General features: G+C 40.1%; 1 protein-coding gene across 2 annotated transcripts; it reads left to right on the forward strand.

The window, feature by feature from the left end:
• cdan1 (codanin 1) lies at nucleotides 1-17,271 on the forward strand. Of its 2 annotated transcripts, none has more exons than XM_084742608.1 (28): nucleotides 1-112; nucleotides 559-1,277; nucleotides 1,365-1,559; nucleotides 2,663-2,853; nucleotides 3,287-3,403; nucleotides 3,494-3,572; nucleotides 3,690-3,810; nucleotides 4,538-4,647; nucleotides 4,828-4,917; nucleotides 5,036-5,111; nucleotides 5,203-5,408; nucleotides 5,660-5,792; nucleotides 6,022-6,165; nucleotides 6,367-6,533; nucleotides 7,157-7,238; nucleotides 7,400-7,489; nucleotides 7,584-7,638; nucleotides 8,288-8,424; nucleotides 8,518-8,621; nucleotides 9,237-9,386; nucleotides 10,041-10,104; nucleotides 10,270-10,348; nucleotides 11,681-11,907; nucleotides 12,088-12,195; nucleotides 12,293-12,356; nucleotides 13,299-13,510; nucleotides 16,060-16,173; nucleotides 16,300-17,271. In XM_084742608.1, exons 1-28 carry the CDS (start codon nucleotides 35-37, stop codon nucleotides 16,420-16,422), a joined length of 4,035 nt encoding a protein of 1,344 aa, XP_084598734.1. In that variant the 5' UTR covers nucleotides 1-34; the 3' UTR covers nucleotides 16,423-17,271. The 2 variants fall into 2 exon arrangements, with proteins under 2 accessions (XP_084598734.1, XP_084598735.1); XM_084742609.1 differs by having other exon boundaries at nucleotides 16,060-16,167.
• Nucleotides 17,272-18,185: the final 914 nt, after the last annotated feature.

An 18,185-nucleotide genomic window follows, 5' to 3' on the forward strand; every position in this document is an offset into this window, starting at 1 on the left:
CTCAGTGCTTTCGCCGCGCAGCTCCTGGGCAGAAATGGCGGCTCTTTTGGAATCTGTTCTGTTGAAGAAAGCGGACATTAACACGGTGTTGGACTGGTTGAAGACTGTCGAGGTTGGTCCGAAATGATTAAGAGTCACATTAGTTAGACGTCCTCTAGGCGTTTGCCCTCGTGTAGGCTGCTTCATGAGATGACAAAGGTGACAACTGATTGTAAACAAAACTTTTAGCTGGAGAGCTAGCGAGCTAGGTTAGCTCTAGCCTCCAGGCGAGACGCTACGTTGTCAACTTCCCCACCAAGTCAAGAGAAAATGTAGCCTTAAAACGTCCTAATTAACCATAGCTGTTTGCTTCCGTTATTATTACTATCTGAAGGGGGCTGTGCAGGTTAGCAGATGTTGTTCGGCTCATTGTTAGCTAGGTCAACTGGCTATTTTCTGTCCTGTAAAACATTTACTGACCTACTTACTTTCTTATGTTGGGGTCGTCTGTGCTATTTCAGCTTTTTAAAAGCTGCATTTGTCATTTATATCTATAACAGTTATATGTTTTTTCATCAGGAGGGTGACAGCCTGACGTTCACTGAGTCAGGAGTGACAGTCCACAAACAAGAGTTTGTCCCATTTCTTTTAAACTTCCTGAGAGATCAGAGCAGTCAAGCACTGACCCATGGACCTGCCACACCAGCCAAGACCCCCAGCCGGCCCAGACCCGCTGAACAGACGCAGGGCTTCACAGACAGGAGGGGCTGTAGGTCTGCTGGTGGTGGAGCTGGTTCTCGGAGTGCCAGCCGGGTCCAGCTGTTCTCTCCTGCCTCCTCTGTGTCACCTGGAGCTGAGTGGGATGCTTCTGCTCAGTCCCACTGTCTGAGCGGGGTCAACGCCTTCAGCAGTCCCTCCTTTACTACAGGATGGAGCCCTGCTTCCAGGCCCTCAGGATCCGAGCGCCGCTCCGGCCAGAGGATCAGTCTGGGGGACTACATGGTGTCTCCTCCTGACCTCCAGCCCAGTCCCAGCTTCCAGTCACAGAAGGGCCGCAGGAGGACTGGGGGCAGCATGCCGATGGGGGGACAAGGGAGATATGGAGGAGGGCGTGGAGGACATCATGGTGAAGAGACTGGACGGTGGGAGAGTGGCGGGAGGAGGTCAGGTAGAGGAGGAGGCGGAGGACCAGGGTACAGTAGGATAAGTGAACAGGTGTCACCTCCATCTGTGGGGCAGCTTAACTTCAGCAACTTGGAGGACTTCCCTCCTGTTGGGTCATCACCTGTTTCACCTGCGTGAGTCCAAACAACTCTCAGACAAATCTGAATCTCGATTACAGAGTCAGTGTTGAGTTTTGTCTAACACTTTCTATTGTTTTTCAGGGCATCCAAACCATCCAGAAGAATAAACCCAACACCAGTCAGTGCAGAGCGGCCCCATTCCAAACCAAAGACCTGCTTCACCTCCACTCCGTTCAGTAAACCATCTACGCCTCCATCGGTCGTGGAGGTGGTTGAGGGGTCAGTGGGGAGTCCTCTGAGCCTGCAGGAAGAAAGGGAGTTACTGAAGAGGGAAAAGTAAGTGCACATGCTAAATGTTTATACTTAAATCAGACACAAAAGTTAACCTTTTACTAAAGGTTTATGCTTAATACTTTTTATATTGTGTTTGTTATACTTTTGACCTAACCAGTACTACATGCCATCTACTGTTTACATCCTTTTTTTTTTTTTTTTGCACCTTTATTTATTTATTTATTTATTTTTCAGTGAAAACACATTATCCATTATAGTTTTGTATAATGACATAATAACATAAGAATAAGTAAAACATAATTGAATAAATAAATGATGTAATAAAATAGGAAAAAATAGATAGTAAATTTTAAAAAACAAAAAGAAAAAACAAAGCTACTAAACCACTGACTCCACAATAAATAAAATAACTATACAGCCATATAGTTACCTTCTAAAGGTTTAACAGATACATGAGTTTGGTTATCACTGCATTAATGAGCTCCTTGTAGGACTCCATCTCTTTTCAAATTTGTTCTTTTTTAAACTCAAAGTAAGTTATTTCCTTCATCACAGAAATATCTTGGATCCTTTTGATCCACAAATTGTATGTGTGTGGCTCAGGCTTTTGGTCATGTTTAGAACATGATCAGAATATCTGGAAATGGTTTCCCATTTGTGCTCCACAATTTCTCCAGCATTTGTTTGTTTGTCGGGCCCATCTTTGTGTTTCTCTGTGGTGTTTGAAAATATCTGGCAATAACTTCCCATTTGAATTTTCTACAACTGTCAGAGCTTGTTACCAGGTGTGATTCAGAGCATATTCCCTTCCAGCCCTCCCTTGATATCTCTTGTTGCACATCAGCCTCCAATCTCTCTTTAATTTGTAATTTATTATTTGGTTTTATAAATACTGTTTCCCGTTCTTCATTATAGATGGGTGTAGGCTTCCTGTTATTTCACAGGGATTGTGAAGTGGATGTTGTAATTGATATTCAGTAGGTCATCATGGTACTTCCTGGCATTCTTGTATACAGATTTCTACACATATGTCACAATATCTTATTTCTTTATTTTTTGTGTTTTTTAGCTGCGCTGCAACATCACTTCCTCCTTGGCTTTGTTGATCTCTGCTGTTTAATAATTTAGAAATATGTTGTTTTTAGGACAAAGCGTGCTCAGCAGGTCGGCTCTCCTCTGCCGTCCTCTCTGGACCCTTGCACCCCCACAAAGTCAGGGCTGAGGACGGGATCTAAAGTTACACCAGATGTGCAGACGCCCTGTCCCGAACCATCCAAAGTCACCTTCTCTTTGGAACTGGATCTCCTGGCAGAGCTCTACTGCACCTGCATTTCTGGCAAGTGACCACAAGATGGCATTAATGTGCCAAAAGTGAAGAAACTGAGGAGGAAAAAATGTGAATTGAATGTATTTTTATATGTCACTTTATAAGATATTTACAGATAGATAAAATAATTTAAAAAAACACTAACTCAGCAATGGAGTTGAAATGCTTTAGGAATAACTACACAAATGCACTAAACAGTATATAAATACCTGCAAACAAAATAATTTTAAGAAGTGACTTTAAAGATAAGATGTAAAATTGTGCTACACACAGCTGCAGTCAACTTAAATACAATATAGTAAACAAAATAATACAGTAGTACAACACAGACACAGTAGTAAATACATACAATAGATGGTGTGTTAAGTAGGGCTGTGGACATAGGAATGAAGATCTTTAAAGATGAAGAAAATGAGTTTGTTTTTGTTTTCATGTCTTACAGAAAATCTGGTGCCAAACATTTTCCTGGAGCTTTTCTTTGTGATGCAGCTGCTGACGTCTCGGTCTCCTCACACTCATGATGATAATGAACAGGAAACTTTGTGTGCAGCAAACTCAGGTGGGTTAATGTCACTTTAATATCAAAATATTAGGAGCTGTTGCTTGAATAGAAATTGAAAGTTTATATTTTTGTTTTTTACATTTTCAGATGTTCTGGAGAGATGTTACCTGAGACAAGTACACAACTGTGTGTATTTTGCGGTGAAGGTTTTGGAGAATCAGTTTCAGTGAGTGTCACAGTTTTAGGAGTACGAATATATCAGCATGCAGCACTTTTCCCCTAATGAAGTAACACTACTCCTGCAGTCTACCTGAGCTGATTCCTAACACTGTCTTTTTGGCAGGTTGGTAGCTCATTTGGACAAGTGCACCTTGCGTCTTCTGGCAGAGAACGAAAGGGTGGTGTCTTTCTCTCCGGATCTCAGGGACCGTTTGACTCAGGCTCAGGACAGAAGCACAGCCAAGGTAACACACTCGTGTGTTGTATAGCAGCACATGCTTATTATTCCCTGAGTGTTATTGAATAGAATTACATATTGGCCCTAGTGCACCATGCTAATTTTATTACATTGTATTCATTTTTAGAGCTGCAGTGATTTGTTGGTTAACTGATTTCTTGATTAACATTAAATTAATACAAGTATTTTGATAATAAGAGTAATCATTTGGATCATTTTTACAAGCAAAAATACCAAATATTTGACTGCTCCACCTTCTCAAATTGGAGAAATGGACTATTTGCAACACTGTTGGTGACATTTGATGTCACCTTGACCTTTACAAAATCTTTCACTAACACTCAAAAACATTTCTATAGTTTTCTGATGCATTGTAATGATCAATAAATTAATTAAAATGAATTAAACTAAGTTAAAAAATTAAATTAATTGAACAAATAAGATATTTTAGGACCTTGGGCTTTGGGGAAACGGTGATCATCATTTTTCACCATTTTCTGGACTAAACAACTAATCAATTAATCAAGAAAATGGTCATCAGATTAATTGGTAATGAAAGTAAGTAGTTGCAGCCCGATTGTTAAATTATATATTTATAATTATATACTTCCTTTACTTATTAGACTGTGTTTTGATTAAATGTTAATAATCTGTCCACAATTTTCAGAGAAATTTAAACTGTGCTGCTTTACTTGTTTTGTTGATATGTTTTTATTCCTCCTTATCTGTTCCAGCTCTCTCCTTCAGTTTCCACTTTCATCCACTCAGTCCCGTTCCAGCCTGCTACTGACAACCGGTCCAACTTTGGTAGCGACAAGGCCTTTCACACCTTTAAAAAACAGAGGTAAAGCACCGCATCTTCAGTTCTTTTGTAAAGCTGCTCTCTCGCTTTGTGAGCAGTAAAAACTACCTGTATGACAGTTGAAGTCTGTAGGAGATCAGTTAAAACTTCTAGACTGCTGAGCTAGATTTTATCATGAGGTACACTTCTGAATTTGATGTTCTTTTGTTTTTTTTTTCTCAGAGATATTTTTTATGAGGTGTTACGAGAATGGGAGGACTTCCACAACGAACCAGGGTGGAACTTTGACGCTGCTCTGGGGAGTCGGATAAGGTAACTTTTTAAGTTTTTATCTTATGAACCACATGCAATTTAAATAATAAATAGCAGTTTCTATTGATCTTTTTTTTTTTTGCTCTTTGCATTTCATTGTTAAGTCTTTTTTTTATAGAGGAATGATGAGTCAACTGACCTCTGCAGGAAACCACTCCCATTTTTCCCGTCTGTTCCTGAAGCAGCTTGTTCAGGTACTCTGCGGCACCTCATTCACACTTACATTTAAACAAATGTGTGGTATATTGCTAGCAGTTGGAACAATAAATGCTGTATTTCTATTAGATGTGTAAGGGCCCGCGTGTGAACAGCTCTCCTGGGGATACTCCTGACGCTGACCTGCTAGGCATGCTGGGAGCCGACAGTTTGGGCCGCCTGAAGCGTCTCGAGGAGCGTCTCATTCAGCCTCATGGGGTCGCCGGCCCCTGCCCTCCTCCATCCTTCCCTGGTCATCAGGAGTTCTTCCGGGACTTCCTGCAAACAGCCAGCTGGTAAGACAATACGTCCAATTACACTGTTATCATATGAAAAATTAAAACGTATTTATTTCATAGCTACTTAACCTCACAAGCCGGTTAGGGTCTTTTCATAATAGCAGTGATTCCACTTTCTTGTTTGAAGAGAAGACGTCCTTTTTGAACCAAATCAAACATTTTCCTTGACAACTGCTAAAAGCCGTTCATGTTAATCGAGTGTGTGTTGTCTTACTGTGATCTAACATGTCTTACATATTGTTTACCAGCTGCCAGCTGAACCAGCACTTGCAGGACAGCCTGTGTCAGCAGCTCCTCCAGCTGGATGAGGTGTCCATCCTTAGTCCTCCTGCTTCCATCAGGGAGGGAGAAGAGGAGGGAGACGGGGACATGGAGCAGCAGGTACACTACCTGACTCAGACAAAGTGATATTAGTGAAATGTCTGTGTCACAGATTTTTGCTTCAAGTGCCCTGTCAGTTTGGATCAAGCTAGTTCTACAATCTTTTTTTTTATAGTAGGCAAAAGATTTCAAAAGATTTTATAAACCTGCCAGAACCAGAAAAGGCCAATCTGACCGATATGCTGATGATTGTTATAAAAATCTTTGTCTCTGTATTCCACCTCATCAGGATGAGAAACAGCGGTTCACCTCAGTGCTGCTCCTCGCTCGTCTTCTGGCTAAGTTTCTGGGATTCATTTCCTTTCTGCCTTACCAAACAGCGGAGAAACCATCCAGGGAGATACAGGAAACTGCTATAGCCCTGCGCAGCAAGGTGAGGAGTAAAAAATATCAATGCTGATGAACTAATTCTTCTGTCCTGCTTAAAACAGAGCATGTAAAAGCTAAACATAAGGGCTAAATTCCTCCTGAGTTATATTTCATCATGAATTTTAGAGTCCTCTCCCAGAACAGCAGTGGCACAGATGTAAATGGATTTTTTCTGGCATTTGATTAGTCCGTCTTTCTCCCCCAGAGCGTTCCAGTTCTGGATGTGTGCTCTGTGCTGACTAACAGTATGAAAAGGAGGCGCACCATCCTGACTGTGCCCTGGCTGGTGGAGTTCCTCTCCATGCTGGACTTCATCGGTCCTCTGCTGCTCTGCTATAGAACGGCATTGGGAACACTGCTTCTCCTGTACAGGTCTGTTTCCATGTTTCTTCATTTAACTAAGAAAAGTTTGTTAAGTAGCCTGTCAAATAAACTTACTTTTAGTAGTAATTAATATACAGAAGAACTCAGCGATACTGTGCTGATGCTTCTCTGTGTATGTTCTTTGCTTTAATAGTGTGTTGCCATCATCTTGTAAGCTCCACTCTTTCCTTAAAATGTGAGAATATAAATTATAGCTGAATAGACACACTGTAAAGAGTGAAAAGGCCAGGCGAAAGACAAAAAAGAGGGGGAAGATTACCTTTTATATATTGCATTTTCAGGAGAAAGTCGAAATGTTGAACTTAATTCTAAAAAAAAAACAAAAAAACTTCCTTCTCAAATTGATTTTGTTCTTATGCCTGGTGCTAATGGTGAAAGTTTGACTTTGTTCTTGAAGTGCAATATAAAATAACAAAATCTTCCTCCTCATTTTTTCCCCCATGCCTGACACTAATGCTGTAGAAAATAACTAACCTGAAAACGAACAAAAGAAAAACAAATGAGAAACATATGTCCTCATGGAAATACATTTTTTCTTTCCTTTTGTTGATTTGACATATTGTTCTTTTCTTGGAAAATAAGGTCAAATATTACTTCCATATGCTTTGTAGGAGAATGCTGCTGGGCAGATCTGGAGAAATGTGTTACCTGAACAAGCTACTGATGGTGTCTGCGTTGGGTTGGCTTTTCCAGGTGAGATACAACTTGTGGATATTATTTGTTTTTGTGCAAAGTTGTATATAGTGGGAAGCACTAAAAAACCTACTGTGCTCACTTTTGTGTTCGTCTGAAAGTCATTCATTTTTTAGATAACAGCTACATATAGTTAAAATTGGGATATTTAACTTGTGTAGATCCCTGTGATTCCTGAGGACATTTTCTTCACTAATGAGTTCACTGAGGTGGCCAAGCTGGAGGACAGCAGCACGACTGCTTCAGGGCTTGTAAGTAAAATATTCATTAAAGTATCCACAAAAAAAAAAAAAAACACTGCTGATTTTTTTCATTTATATTGAGAGTTTTCTTGTTACTTTATAGGACTGCATTCCCCTGGTGGATCAGCAACTTCTTTATACATGCTGTCCATTTCTCGGTAAGTGGAGAGTATAGGAACATTTTTAAATTTGTTACATGTATATTTTCTAGTAGTATAGTCGCAGTTTTATCTATAGAAGAGATAAAATGCTGTTATTCAGGAGATAGATAGCTTGGATCACATTTGATCCATATACCAAGCAAGCAGTCAATCATTTGTAAAGCACATTTCATTCAGTTTAATGCAGTTCAAAGGGCTTAAAAACTGACTTTCAAACTGATAAGACAGAGCAAGTGTAGACTGTAATAAATCATAATGACGATCAAATACAATAAAATAGATTTAAAAGCAATGATAGCAATAATAAAAAAAGTTGTATAAGAGAGAGAACTAGATGAAACAGATTAAAGAGAGAGCAAAATAAGAACAAATAACACTGAAAACAGATGAATAAAGTTAAATTAAGTAAAGTAAAATGGAACAAAATAAACACAAATGGCATCAATACAATAATATAAAGTACATATTGTCTCTAAACCATTCTTAATCAAAAGCCAGGCAGAAGAGGTAGGTTTCAAGTTTGCATTAAAAGATTTCAGAACTTTCATCTGCCTTCACATCCTCATATATTTTTCAGAAAATGGGCCACAGAGAAGCCTGTAGTTCTTAAAGGTATTGATTGATGTTATGCCCTGCTTTTATCCAGGTGAGTTTCGTAAGCTCCTGGCTGCCTTTGTGTCTGGAAGCACGGCCAAGAGTGGGGGAATTATCCGCAAGATCACTCCCACTTCTGCTGAGCTCAGGGATACGCCGACTGCCAACAGGTCGCAGCAGAAACTGCAGGTGAGTCAACAAGAAAGGCTGTGAAGGTAATATGCGGAATGATTGAATCTACTGTGCGCGTGTGTATTCAGACTAATCGCTTGAATGTGACAGGTGGACCTGGAGCAAGCCTTCTTCCACAACCAGCCTCCGTCGCTGCGGCGCACCGTGGAGTTTGTAGCCGAGAGAGTCGGATCCAACGCCGTCAAGCACATGAAGTTAGTACCACACTGCACAGAAGCAGTCATGGATGTCTGAGTTTCCAAGCCACAAATTTCTAAATCAGCTGTATCGCTCACATTTCTTTATTTGACTCTCACCAGCGCTCCCCCGAATTATGTTTTAGAATTGAAAAAGACTTTCAGAATAGCGGTTAATCAGCCTGCAACTCTGGTTGGTTGCCTACCTAAGAAGCTGGTGAATGCTCAACAGTCTGAATTTACAAGCACCCAAGTGGAGGCTGGTGTGAATTCACCACCCGGTGCAGATGTACTGTCATGGCTTTTCAGAATCAAATCAAACTCTCAGAGGCAGAAGAAACTGTAGAAAGTAAAGATCTTTATTCTCAAGCGTTAGTCAGCAGAGCAGCTGAAATACAACAGAAAGCTTTCTCCTTATATTGACCCTAAGGTACCTCGCCACCATTATCTCTCATTGGCTCTCAGTTGGTCACAGTGCTGCCCAGTCTCTACTATTTGTCTACTACATGTTGAGACATAATGGTAGAATGTGCTGTAATGTGAGAGAGTTGCTTGTGTGTGGTCATTCTTTATAGATGTGTATAAAAACTCTATTTTTAATCACAACTGAACAGTGTTCGTATCTCTCCGCAGGGCCACTTTAGTGAGTGAGTTGGTGGATCAAGGTGAGAAGATGTTGAGAGACGGACTCGAGTTGCCAAACTCGAATCCTCCAAAACTGAATGACTCCATCTGTGCTAAGCTGTGTGTCGCTGGATTGGAGGCCCTGGCAAAAGCCACCAGGTACAACAGCTTCTTCTGCAAGCAGTCCACAGATTTAACAGGATATTAGTAACAGGGGCAGTTTTAAAGAAACTTCCCATCTTAAGTGTTAAGGTAGGAAGAGTCTTTGATGGGATTTTTTCTCCATTTGGCATTACAGGAACAGATTTTAACTAACTTTAGGAATCCTGTCTGATTTTACTTCATCTTATCTTATGTCAGGTTAGGAAATCTTAAATACTGAATCCAACATTTCTAATCAGCTTTGATGTCTGTTACCTGGCAACTGGTAGGCTCGTAACTTCAAGACACGCGTTACCGATTTTAGTGACATCTTTAGAGATTTGAAAGATATTTTTTTTTACATTTACAGCACAAACTTGGGAGATAAGAGAGTGTGTGTGAAGATAGCAGACAGCCTTACAAACATTTATGATAAAATCTGCAAGTTAGAAAGTTTCTGTAAAGCAGCCCCTGGTTCCTTTTTAACAGCCTATATCCATGCATGAGTGAAATGAGGCCATTTGATTGTTGAGAAAAGATTCTTATTTTGAGGTGAAAAAAAAGAACAGAAACTGTCTGCAATCAGGGTTTTATTATTATACACCATTAGCTTTTTACTTCTCTATTGTAATGTCTTCTCTATGATAATCTCTGTTTTATGTGGTTTTGCAGATTTTGCTGTGAGAAAAGTCCCGAGGCCATACGAATACTGCTCCCTGATGAGACCTCCCCCGCTGTAAGTCCTTTAAAAATCACCGTGCAAAAATGATTATATGCTGCGTGTGTCACAAAATAATTCCCGAAGCACTTCTAGCAAAGTTTGACACAGCTTGGAGAACAAAAAAAAAAAGTCTATAAATGCAGATTTTTCTCATGTCTTGTACTCAATTTCTCTGTGTAGGTCTTGAGCACATCTGAAAACATCACCAAGCGCCTCGCAACAGAAAAAGCCTGCAGCTGGCTCTCTGCCAACATCACAGGTAGCTACTGTAGTTAATGCACCTGCTTGTGTTTTTGCACGTTTTGACTGTGTTAAATACAAATTATGTACACTCTAAATTGATTCTTCCAATTTTTCAGTGCAGAGCAATCCACATTCCTTGTAGTCTATTTTTTTTCTGCAAAAAATAGTTTACTGATTTATATTTCTTGATTAATACAGCACACACTGAGGAATCTGCTTTCACACTAAAACACTAAACAATAGAAAGTCAGAAATATTGAATTTTATTACAGCATGGGCAAAATAATGATCTGCTGGATCGATCAGTGGATCTGTTTTAATGCTGCAAGTTGATTTTAATGCCACAAAGAAGGGTAGCTACTGTCTTGTGGAGACAAAAAAAAAGAATTATTTTATATAAAAGAAAACACTATTAGCTTCCTTGATACCAGTGTGAAATTTAAAATATTACATTTTTGTTTAGACTGCATAGTGTTTATTTTGATGGCCTATTGCCTGGACTGATTAAGTTGTGCAAGTATTCTGAGAAAGTATGTAAATTCTAGGGATGTGCTCATCTGATAACGGCATCTTTCTGATACTGGCCAAAATTACCTCGATCTGATATCAGGGGGAAAAGAGTATAATCTGATAGATTAATTAGCCTAAACTATCACGAGAGATGTGTCACGAGTAGCATAGATTAGCAGCATGTGTCACACGAACAGTAGCTGAACGTGAGTGAGACCTGTCAGCAGCGCGGGCGTCATGTCAGCTGTTAGTTTAAGCTTAAAGCTACAACAAATGACAAAACAGCTACAGTAAATGCATTTATGCCATTTATTTAATTTTCATTTTGAATATTGCTGACCCATCAAAAATTGTGCTAAAAGTGGTGCTAAAAATGTAAATAAAAAGAAGCAGCAGTATTTCATAACTGAGTCGTGTTGTGCTGCTGTGTATTTCTTCCTTGATGAGAGTAAAACATTTGATTCACTTTGAACACGTTTTTTTAGATGGTTAGGTTAACCGAAGGGCATCCATTAAAATGTATTATTAATAGCTGAGTTGTTTCAGAAACGGGAAAAGGGCTGTACCTGATTGAAAGTTGCAGTGTCAGACATGAAAGAGTGCTATCGAGCCATCCCCAGTAAGAATACATGGTACTGTGTGTAGAGAACACGCTAAAACATGCAAAAACACTGGTACAATCCTGTAAAGACCTGAGCCTCAAAGCTCTCAGTGCTGCTGGGATCTTGTTACAACATCGTTGCCATTGTAGAAGAAAAGAAAAGAGAAACCAGTGCTGTGATTTAAGGTTCCCTGAGGATATCCATCTAAGATTTCCTTTCTGTTTTCTCGCCATCAGCCCTGATAAGACGAGAGTGGAAGAGCAGGTATGATCGGGTGATGAAGGCCGTTGGAAGCCCAGTGGCGCCGGACTCGGGGGACGTGGAGGGGACCATGGTTGAGCTGGTCGGCCAGGAACAGTCGACTACTCCCAAGAGGAAACAAGGAAGTGAGAGAGCAGCATCCTGTCCTCCACACTGCAGCCACAGTGCTTCACTGCCCTCTGACATCCTCATTGAGATTAAGGTATGGAAACAGCTATGGAATACAGACACGTGTTGGAGGAATTACAGAAAACTTCACATTTTGTTGTTTTCTTCATGATTTTTGGGGTTGGATTTGAAAAATAACATCTTGCATCTTCAAAGAATAAACCTGTGAATCGTTTCTGTCTGAACTTCTACTTAAATTTAACTTTTAATGTAGGAGTTGCTGAGCATCGCGGTCGGCCCCAGGACTGACGAGGAGTTGCCGAGCGGCTCCCAGATCAAAACGTTGCTGCAGAGAGTGGGAGACACACTGGCCTGCAGAAAGGTACACGAAGCACGCAAGTGCAATAAAACACTTGTGGTGGATTTACTAATTTATGTCTGTGTTCTTTACACTCTGCTCTTCTGATCTCTTTGCTTAGTTCTCAACTGTGGTGTCAGAGCAGATGCTGCTGAACACAACTGTCCTGCTGGCCTGCAAACTGGGTAAGAGAGTCCAGGCTCAGAATAATAGACTCTTAAGATAGTTTGGATTTTTTTGAAGTGGGTTTGTACGAGGTACTTATCTATAGTCAGTGCATTACCTACAGTAGATGCAGGTTGGCACACCCCCAGTTCAGAGAAGCAAGGAGGGGTACCAGCATGGAAGCTAACCAATGTACTGCTGTTGACAGGGTCAGCAATAAAACATATTTTAGCCACCTGAAAAAAGCCCATCTAAAAAGGTCAGTATCAGTTTAAGTGTACCCTATATTTTCATTGCGTTATCTTAGTGTCAGACAACCTTTCTTTTCGGAGAACTGGCGTTATATAAAACCAAATATCACTCTCTCCAAACCAACCGAACTCCATAGGTGAAATCAGTTCATTTTACCTCACAGAACACAGGAGTTGCAGGTCTCCTGCTGCCTGCATCTGTTAGTTAGCTTGAGTAATTTTGTAACTTTGGTCTTTTAAAACATTCATATTCACCAAAATCACACAATAACACTAAAAAATCAAGACAGTGGTAGACTGGCAACTCACTTGTTCTGCAAGGTAAAATTACTGATTTTGCCTGTGTAGTTTGGTTGATTTAGAGAGCAATATTTGGCTTAGACAACATCAGTTTCCTGTCAGAAAAGGTTGTCTGATAGAGAAGTAAAGCACTGATAACATTGTTTACCTTCCTTGCTGGCCCTTCTCTCTGCTTCTCCAAACTGGAGGTGTGTGAACCATCATCTATTGTAGGTAGTACACAGACTATGGATAAGTACCTCAAATAACCATACGCCCCTTTAACTTTAAACTGCTTGATTTACAATAACTGCCTCTACTTCATAGATAGTTGTTTAAATGTCCCTGTGCTGCTGAAATAGAAGCAGCACAAAGTCCAGTTTGACGCGCTGTGTAACAGAGCTGAGTGTCTGTTGTGTGTTATGTGCTCAGTGTCCGCAGAGCTGCCGGTGCGCTCTCTGTCAGGGTGCAGCAGAGGTGATGGGGTTGTTGTTGGTCCTGGTTCGGGGTCAGAGCCTCCTGTCAGAGCTCTGCTGGAGCAGCTTGCTGAGCTGTGGGAAGGAGACTGCTGTGCCTCCGCCCCCCTCCACCTGCTCTTCACCCCGCTCACTGTCACTGCTGTGCTGAAGGCCAGCGACACGGAGGTACATCTGCCACTGCTTCTCTGACTGATAGACAAGTATTAGTTATGCTACTGCAAATACTTCTACCTTTTTAGCTTTATGTTTATAGTATATTCTCCTCAATTATACGCTGTATGTGCATGGCCCTCTATAGACACTGTAGGCATTGATCAAGGATTTAAAGCAACAGATGTGCACATGTTACGAAATTAAAATTAAACAAAAGTCTTACACAATATATTAAACTTGAACGTTTTTACACATACTTTAAAATATGATCCAACATAGTTATGACATGTTTGCATTGGATTTAATTTACATTTTTCCCCCTCTGTTTTATGCTGATTTATGATTACAAGTGTTTGGACCATTGAATGGCATTCAGAAGGGGCTTTTTGGTCTCTTTTAGATTATTGAGATGAGTTACTTTAGTTAAAATAAGCTACAAATAGTTACAAATATTGATATTTCAATGATGTGTCAATACCACATCCTTAATACAATACAGTATCTGTTAGTTATAGTATTGAAGGTACGAGGGCTTTAAAAAAAATAATTTATCTCAGTGCTTATTCAAGACCTCAGTTCATTGTCCTGCCTGAAATATTGCTTGCAGCAAACCCAGACAGTATTCTTTTCTGTACCAGCACCGTGTGCAGAATTTAAAAAAAAAAAAAAATAGTTTATTTTGTTCACCTAGGACTTTTTTCCTTCTTGCTGTGGTATAGAAAGAGGTATTAAGTCTTTTTTCTATGCTAGAATTGTATCGATGTTTAAATTCTGGTATGGTGAGCAAGTCTATTTCCTACTACAGACATTTTACATTCTATATAATGAAAACTTTAGAATTTTTGCGTCAACTGGACAGCTGATAGTACAGAGACAGACGGGAAAGGAGGGACAAAAGTGAGGAGAATGACGTTCGACAAAAGGTCTTTGGCCTGAACTGAACCCATCAGCCACCAGCATGCTTCAATATTTCACATCCTGTTTGGTTTCTTTGCTGTTTTGCTCAGCTCTGTCTGACCTAAATTCTCTTAAACAGATGTTTCATGGCATGTTTTGTGAAGTTTAACCTTTTCTGTAGCCCTGTTCGCACAGGACTAGTATTACCAGGGGACCTTGTGAGTTAGAAGTTACCCGCCCACGTCTGTTTCATCCAGCGCATTCACACATTTTACTGACACTATCCCCTGGATATGATGTCAGGGCTCTGTTTAACATCAAGCAGAGTGACTTCAGCTGCCACATTAATAGTATAGTTTAGAATTGTTTTGCTCACTTTCTTCATGTGTTACAAGCATAAATACACGTTTGCAGCTAATCTCTCTCTCTCTGTCATTATCACTCATTTTAGACTCAAAAGGCCTGTAGCTGATCTCACAGCTGTTGACTGCTGTTTAACAAATTATGAGCCACAATCAAATTTCACGCTTGTTCAGCTGTCTAAAAACAGAGAATAGATGTTAAAAAATCCGTTACAGATTTGACAAAATATGGTGAAATGTGGTAGGTAGTTTGGGGCTTTTACTTTTCAAATTATGAACATGACTGGCGCAGATCACGGTCGACCTCATAATTACAACCCCAGTTCAAGAAAAGCTGGGTAAAAAAGCTGCAAAAAAATTCTGTGCAGTCCAAAAACAAAATATTTAATGTTCAAAATGATCAACTCTGTTGTTTTTTGTAAATATACACTCATTCTTAGCTTGATGCCTACAACACGTTCCAAAAAAGAGGTGGGACACGAGCATGGTCACCACTGTCTCACATCACCTTTTCTTTTAACAACACTCTGTAAGCGATTGTGAACTGAGGACACAGTGTTGAAGTTTTTAAAGTGAATTTCTTTCCTATTCTTGCTTGATATATGACCTCAAGTGCTCAGCAGTCTGGGGTCTGTTGTCATATTTTGTGCTTCGTAACGCACCACACATTTTCAGTGGGAGACAAGTCTGGACTGCAGGCAGCTCAGTCTGGTACCTGAGCACTGTTGTTACACGTACAGAAACATTTTTTGGCATTGTCATAGTGAAATAAGCAGGGACGTCTCTGAAAAAGAAGTTCTCTGGATGACAGCAAATGTTGGTCCAAAACCTGCGTGTACCTGTCAGCATTAATGGGGCCTTAACAGATGTGACAGTTAGCCGTGATGCCACTGGCACTAACACACCCCCAAGCCATCACAGTTAACAATCTGGATGGCCCGTTTCACTATGTTCATTATTTCTTAAAAAAAAAAAAATTGAAATGTGAACTTGTCAGGCTACAGCACACTTCTCCATTTTGTGTCAGCTGTCAGCATTTCTGGACGTTGCTGATATTTTGCTTTTGTTTTGCCTTGTAGAGTCTTAACTTGCTTTTGTAGATGCAGTGACAAACTGTGTTTACCTACACCGAACTGTGTTTTTATTATATTTGTGTCACAACTTTTTTGGAATTGGGTTTGTCCCCAGGTTGTACCAAGTCCTGTGCAAACAGGGCTTATGACTATTAATTTCTTTAACAGTTTTTAACCTTTTCTGATCTATTCTTTTGTGTGTGTGTGTGTGTGTGTGTGTTTTTTTTAGTGGAATAACTACCTGTTCCTAGTGAGAAGTCTGGTTGACAGAGGAGTCCTGAGCGAGGAGGAGGTCAAATCTCATTGGAAGAAGTTAACAAACTTGGCCTTGCCGGCGGTGAGGGTTCGCTGCGTTCTTGTCATCATGTAGTCTTGGGGAATTATTTCTTTTTGGTAGTGATTTGACCTCTTTTGACGCCTTTCTTCTCTCTGTTGCTCACGTTGTTCTCTCATTTCTGTGTCATTTCAGAAGCTGATAGAAAATTTTCAGCTGCAGTCACAGAGTATTAAACCCCCCTTGCCTCTGGCTGAGTTGCAAAGCCGGGTGGACATGCTGCAGGTCTCTCAACAGACAGTAGAGGGAGCTACATGACAACAATAATACATCTTTTGTGTGACCGCCACAGTGTTTCATGTCACATCTGTCAGCGTGTTGTTCAAGGAAGAGATGGTTCTGGATGAATTCCTCTTGTTGTTGACCATTTTTCCAGTTGCTCCACACTCAGCTGCTGCACAGACTTTGCAAGCTTCTAACTTTTGTTCTCCACCTGTGAAGTGACAGCAGACTTTCATGAATCCCTCTGCTCTTTTGCTAAGGCGCCGGAGTTAAGCAGAAAGCCCTGCCAGTCAGAAATAACCAGGGACCTCTCCATCTTAGATCTGTTGAGCCTTCCTGCTGGCAAACCTGCGAGATGATTGTGTCCGAAGGGAAATACTGTTAGATCAAACATTTCAAACAGTCAAGACTATAGCAGACAATTCAAAAAGTCAGGAGAAGGGTCGGCATCAAAATGGGCATTTGGAAGTTTTTCCAGCCGAGGACTCAAACTGAGAAACTTTAGATCTAGGCTCATTAAAACATGCAATTGTGGTCCTATGTTTTACATGTTAGATTTTCTTAAAACAAACCATTAGTTTGTCAAGAAAACACTTGTTTAGACATCTACTAAAAATTAACTGAAAAATGTGATGTTTTGTTGGTTTTTAGACCCACCAGAGGAAATAAAAGTCTTAATTTTAGTATAGCACTTTCACACACTGCCTTTGACCGCCACTACTCGTGATTGCATGTGTATCTCATGAATGCAAGATTTGCATTTGTGATTGTTTTTGTTCATGTTGAACGAACGCTGTATCCCCCAGCTGCTTTTAAATTGAAGTATTTTTTATGTTGCCACAAAGTTAAAAATATAACAATAATAAAGATGTATTCTGGTTTAAATGCTGTTTGTGTGCCGTCTTCGTTGTTTTATAGCAGGGGCTTCCAACGTCTGTGGGCGTCTATGGGATCATGATTGTGTTATTTGATCCCACTGACACTAATTTGAGCCAAAATGGCCAAATACTGTCGCTTGACATAACTTCAGATGACACCAAATACTTAAATAAGGTTTGTTCAAAGGCATTTATTAGTTTGAGAATGAGAAGGTTGGAAAAACTGTGAAGTTCCCCCAAACTACTGTACCTCTGAAGTATCTCTGTAACCAAATCACACACACTTGTGCTTTTCTGTGTGATCTGCTTTTGATTAATAATTTTTCACTTCCATTCACTGAGCCTCCTCTGAAACTGTTTACAGCCCCCCTGGGGAGGCCTGCCGCCCACTTTGAAAACCTGTTACTCTGATTTTTACAGTTTCACAATGACTAGAAAAATCACATTGTGACAACACTCGGGAGCTGACACAATTTATCACCAAATCCCAAATCCCATTAACAAAATAAAATGAACTGGTGACACCATCACCAGAGATATTTTCTGAAAGGTTTTTCTCTGTTTGCTCAACACAATTATCAAACATATGCAGCTGAAAGAAGGTTCATGCTACCTAGAGATAAAACAAGTATGAGCAGAAAACGTACAGTGCTAGAAATCTACAGCTAAGTTCTAGATTTTGGTAAAACAGCTTCTTCAGATATTTAAGGGAACATAATTAAACGGTGCATAGAAAAAAAAACCAGAAACCAGAAATGAAATGTATTTTAATATCACGTTTAACCAAAAATTTAAATTTAGTCATTATCTACTCACTCATTTCAATTGAAGGTCAGTGTTGCAGAATTTCCCAAACAATTGAAGTGAATGGTGACCAGTTCAAATGTAAAAAAAAAAAAATAAATGTGCAGGCAGCGTTTT

This window comes from Lutjanus erythropterus, chromosome 18, assembly GCF_056507025.1.
Source record: "Lutjanus erythropterus isolate fLutEry1 chromosome 18, fLutEry1.hap2, whole genome shotgun sequence".
NCBI lineage: Eukaryota > Metazoa > Chordata > Actinopteri > Lutjaniformes > Lutjanidae > Lutjanus > Lutjanus erythropterus.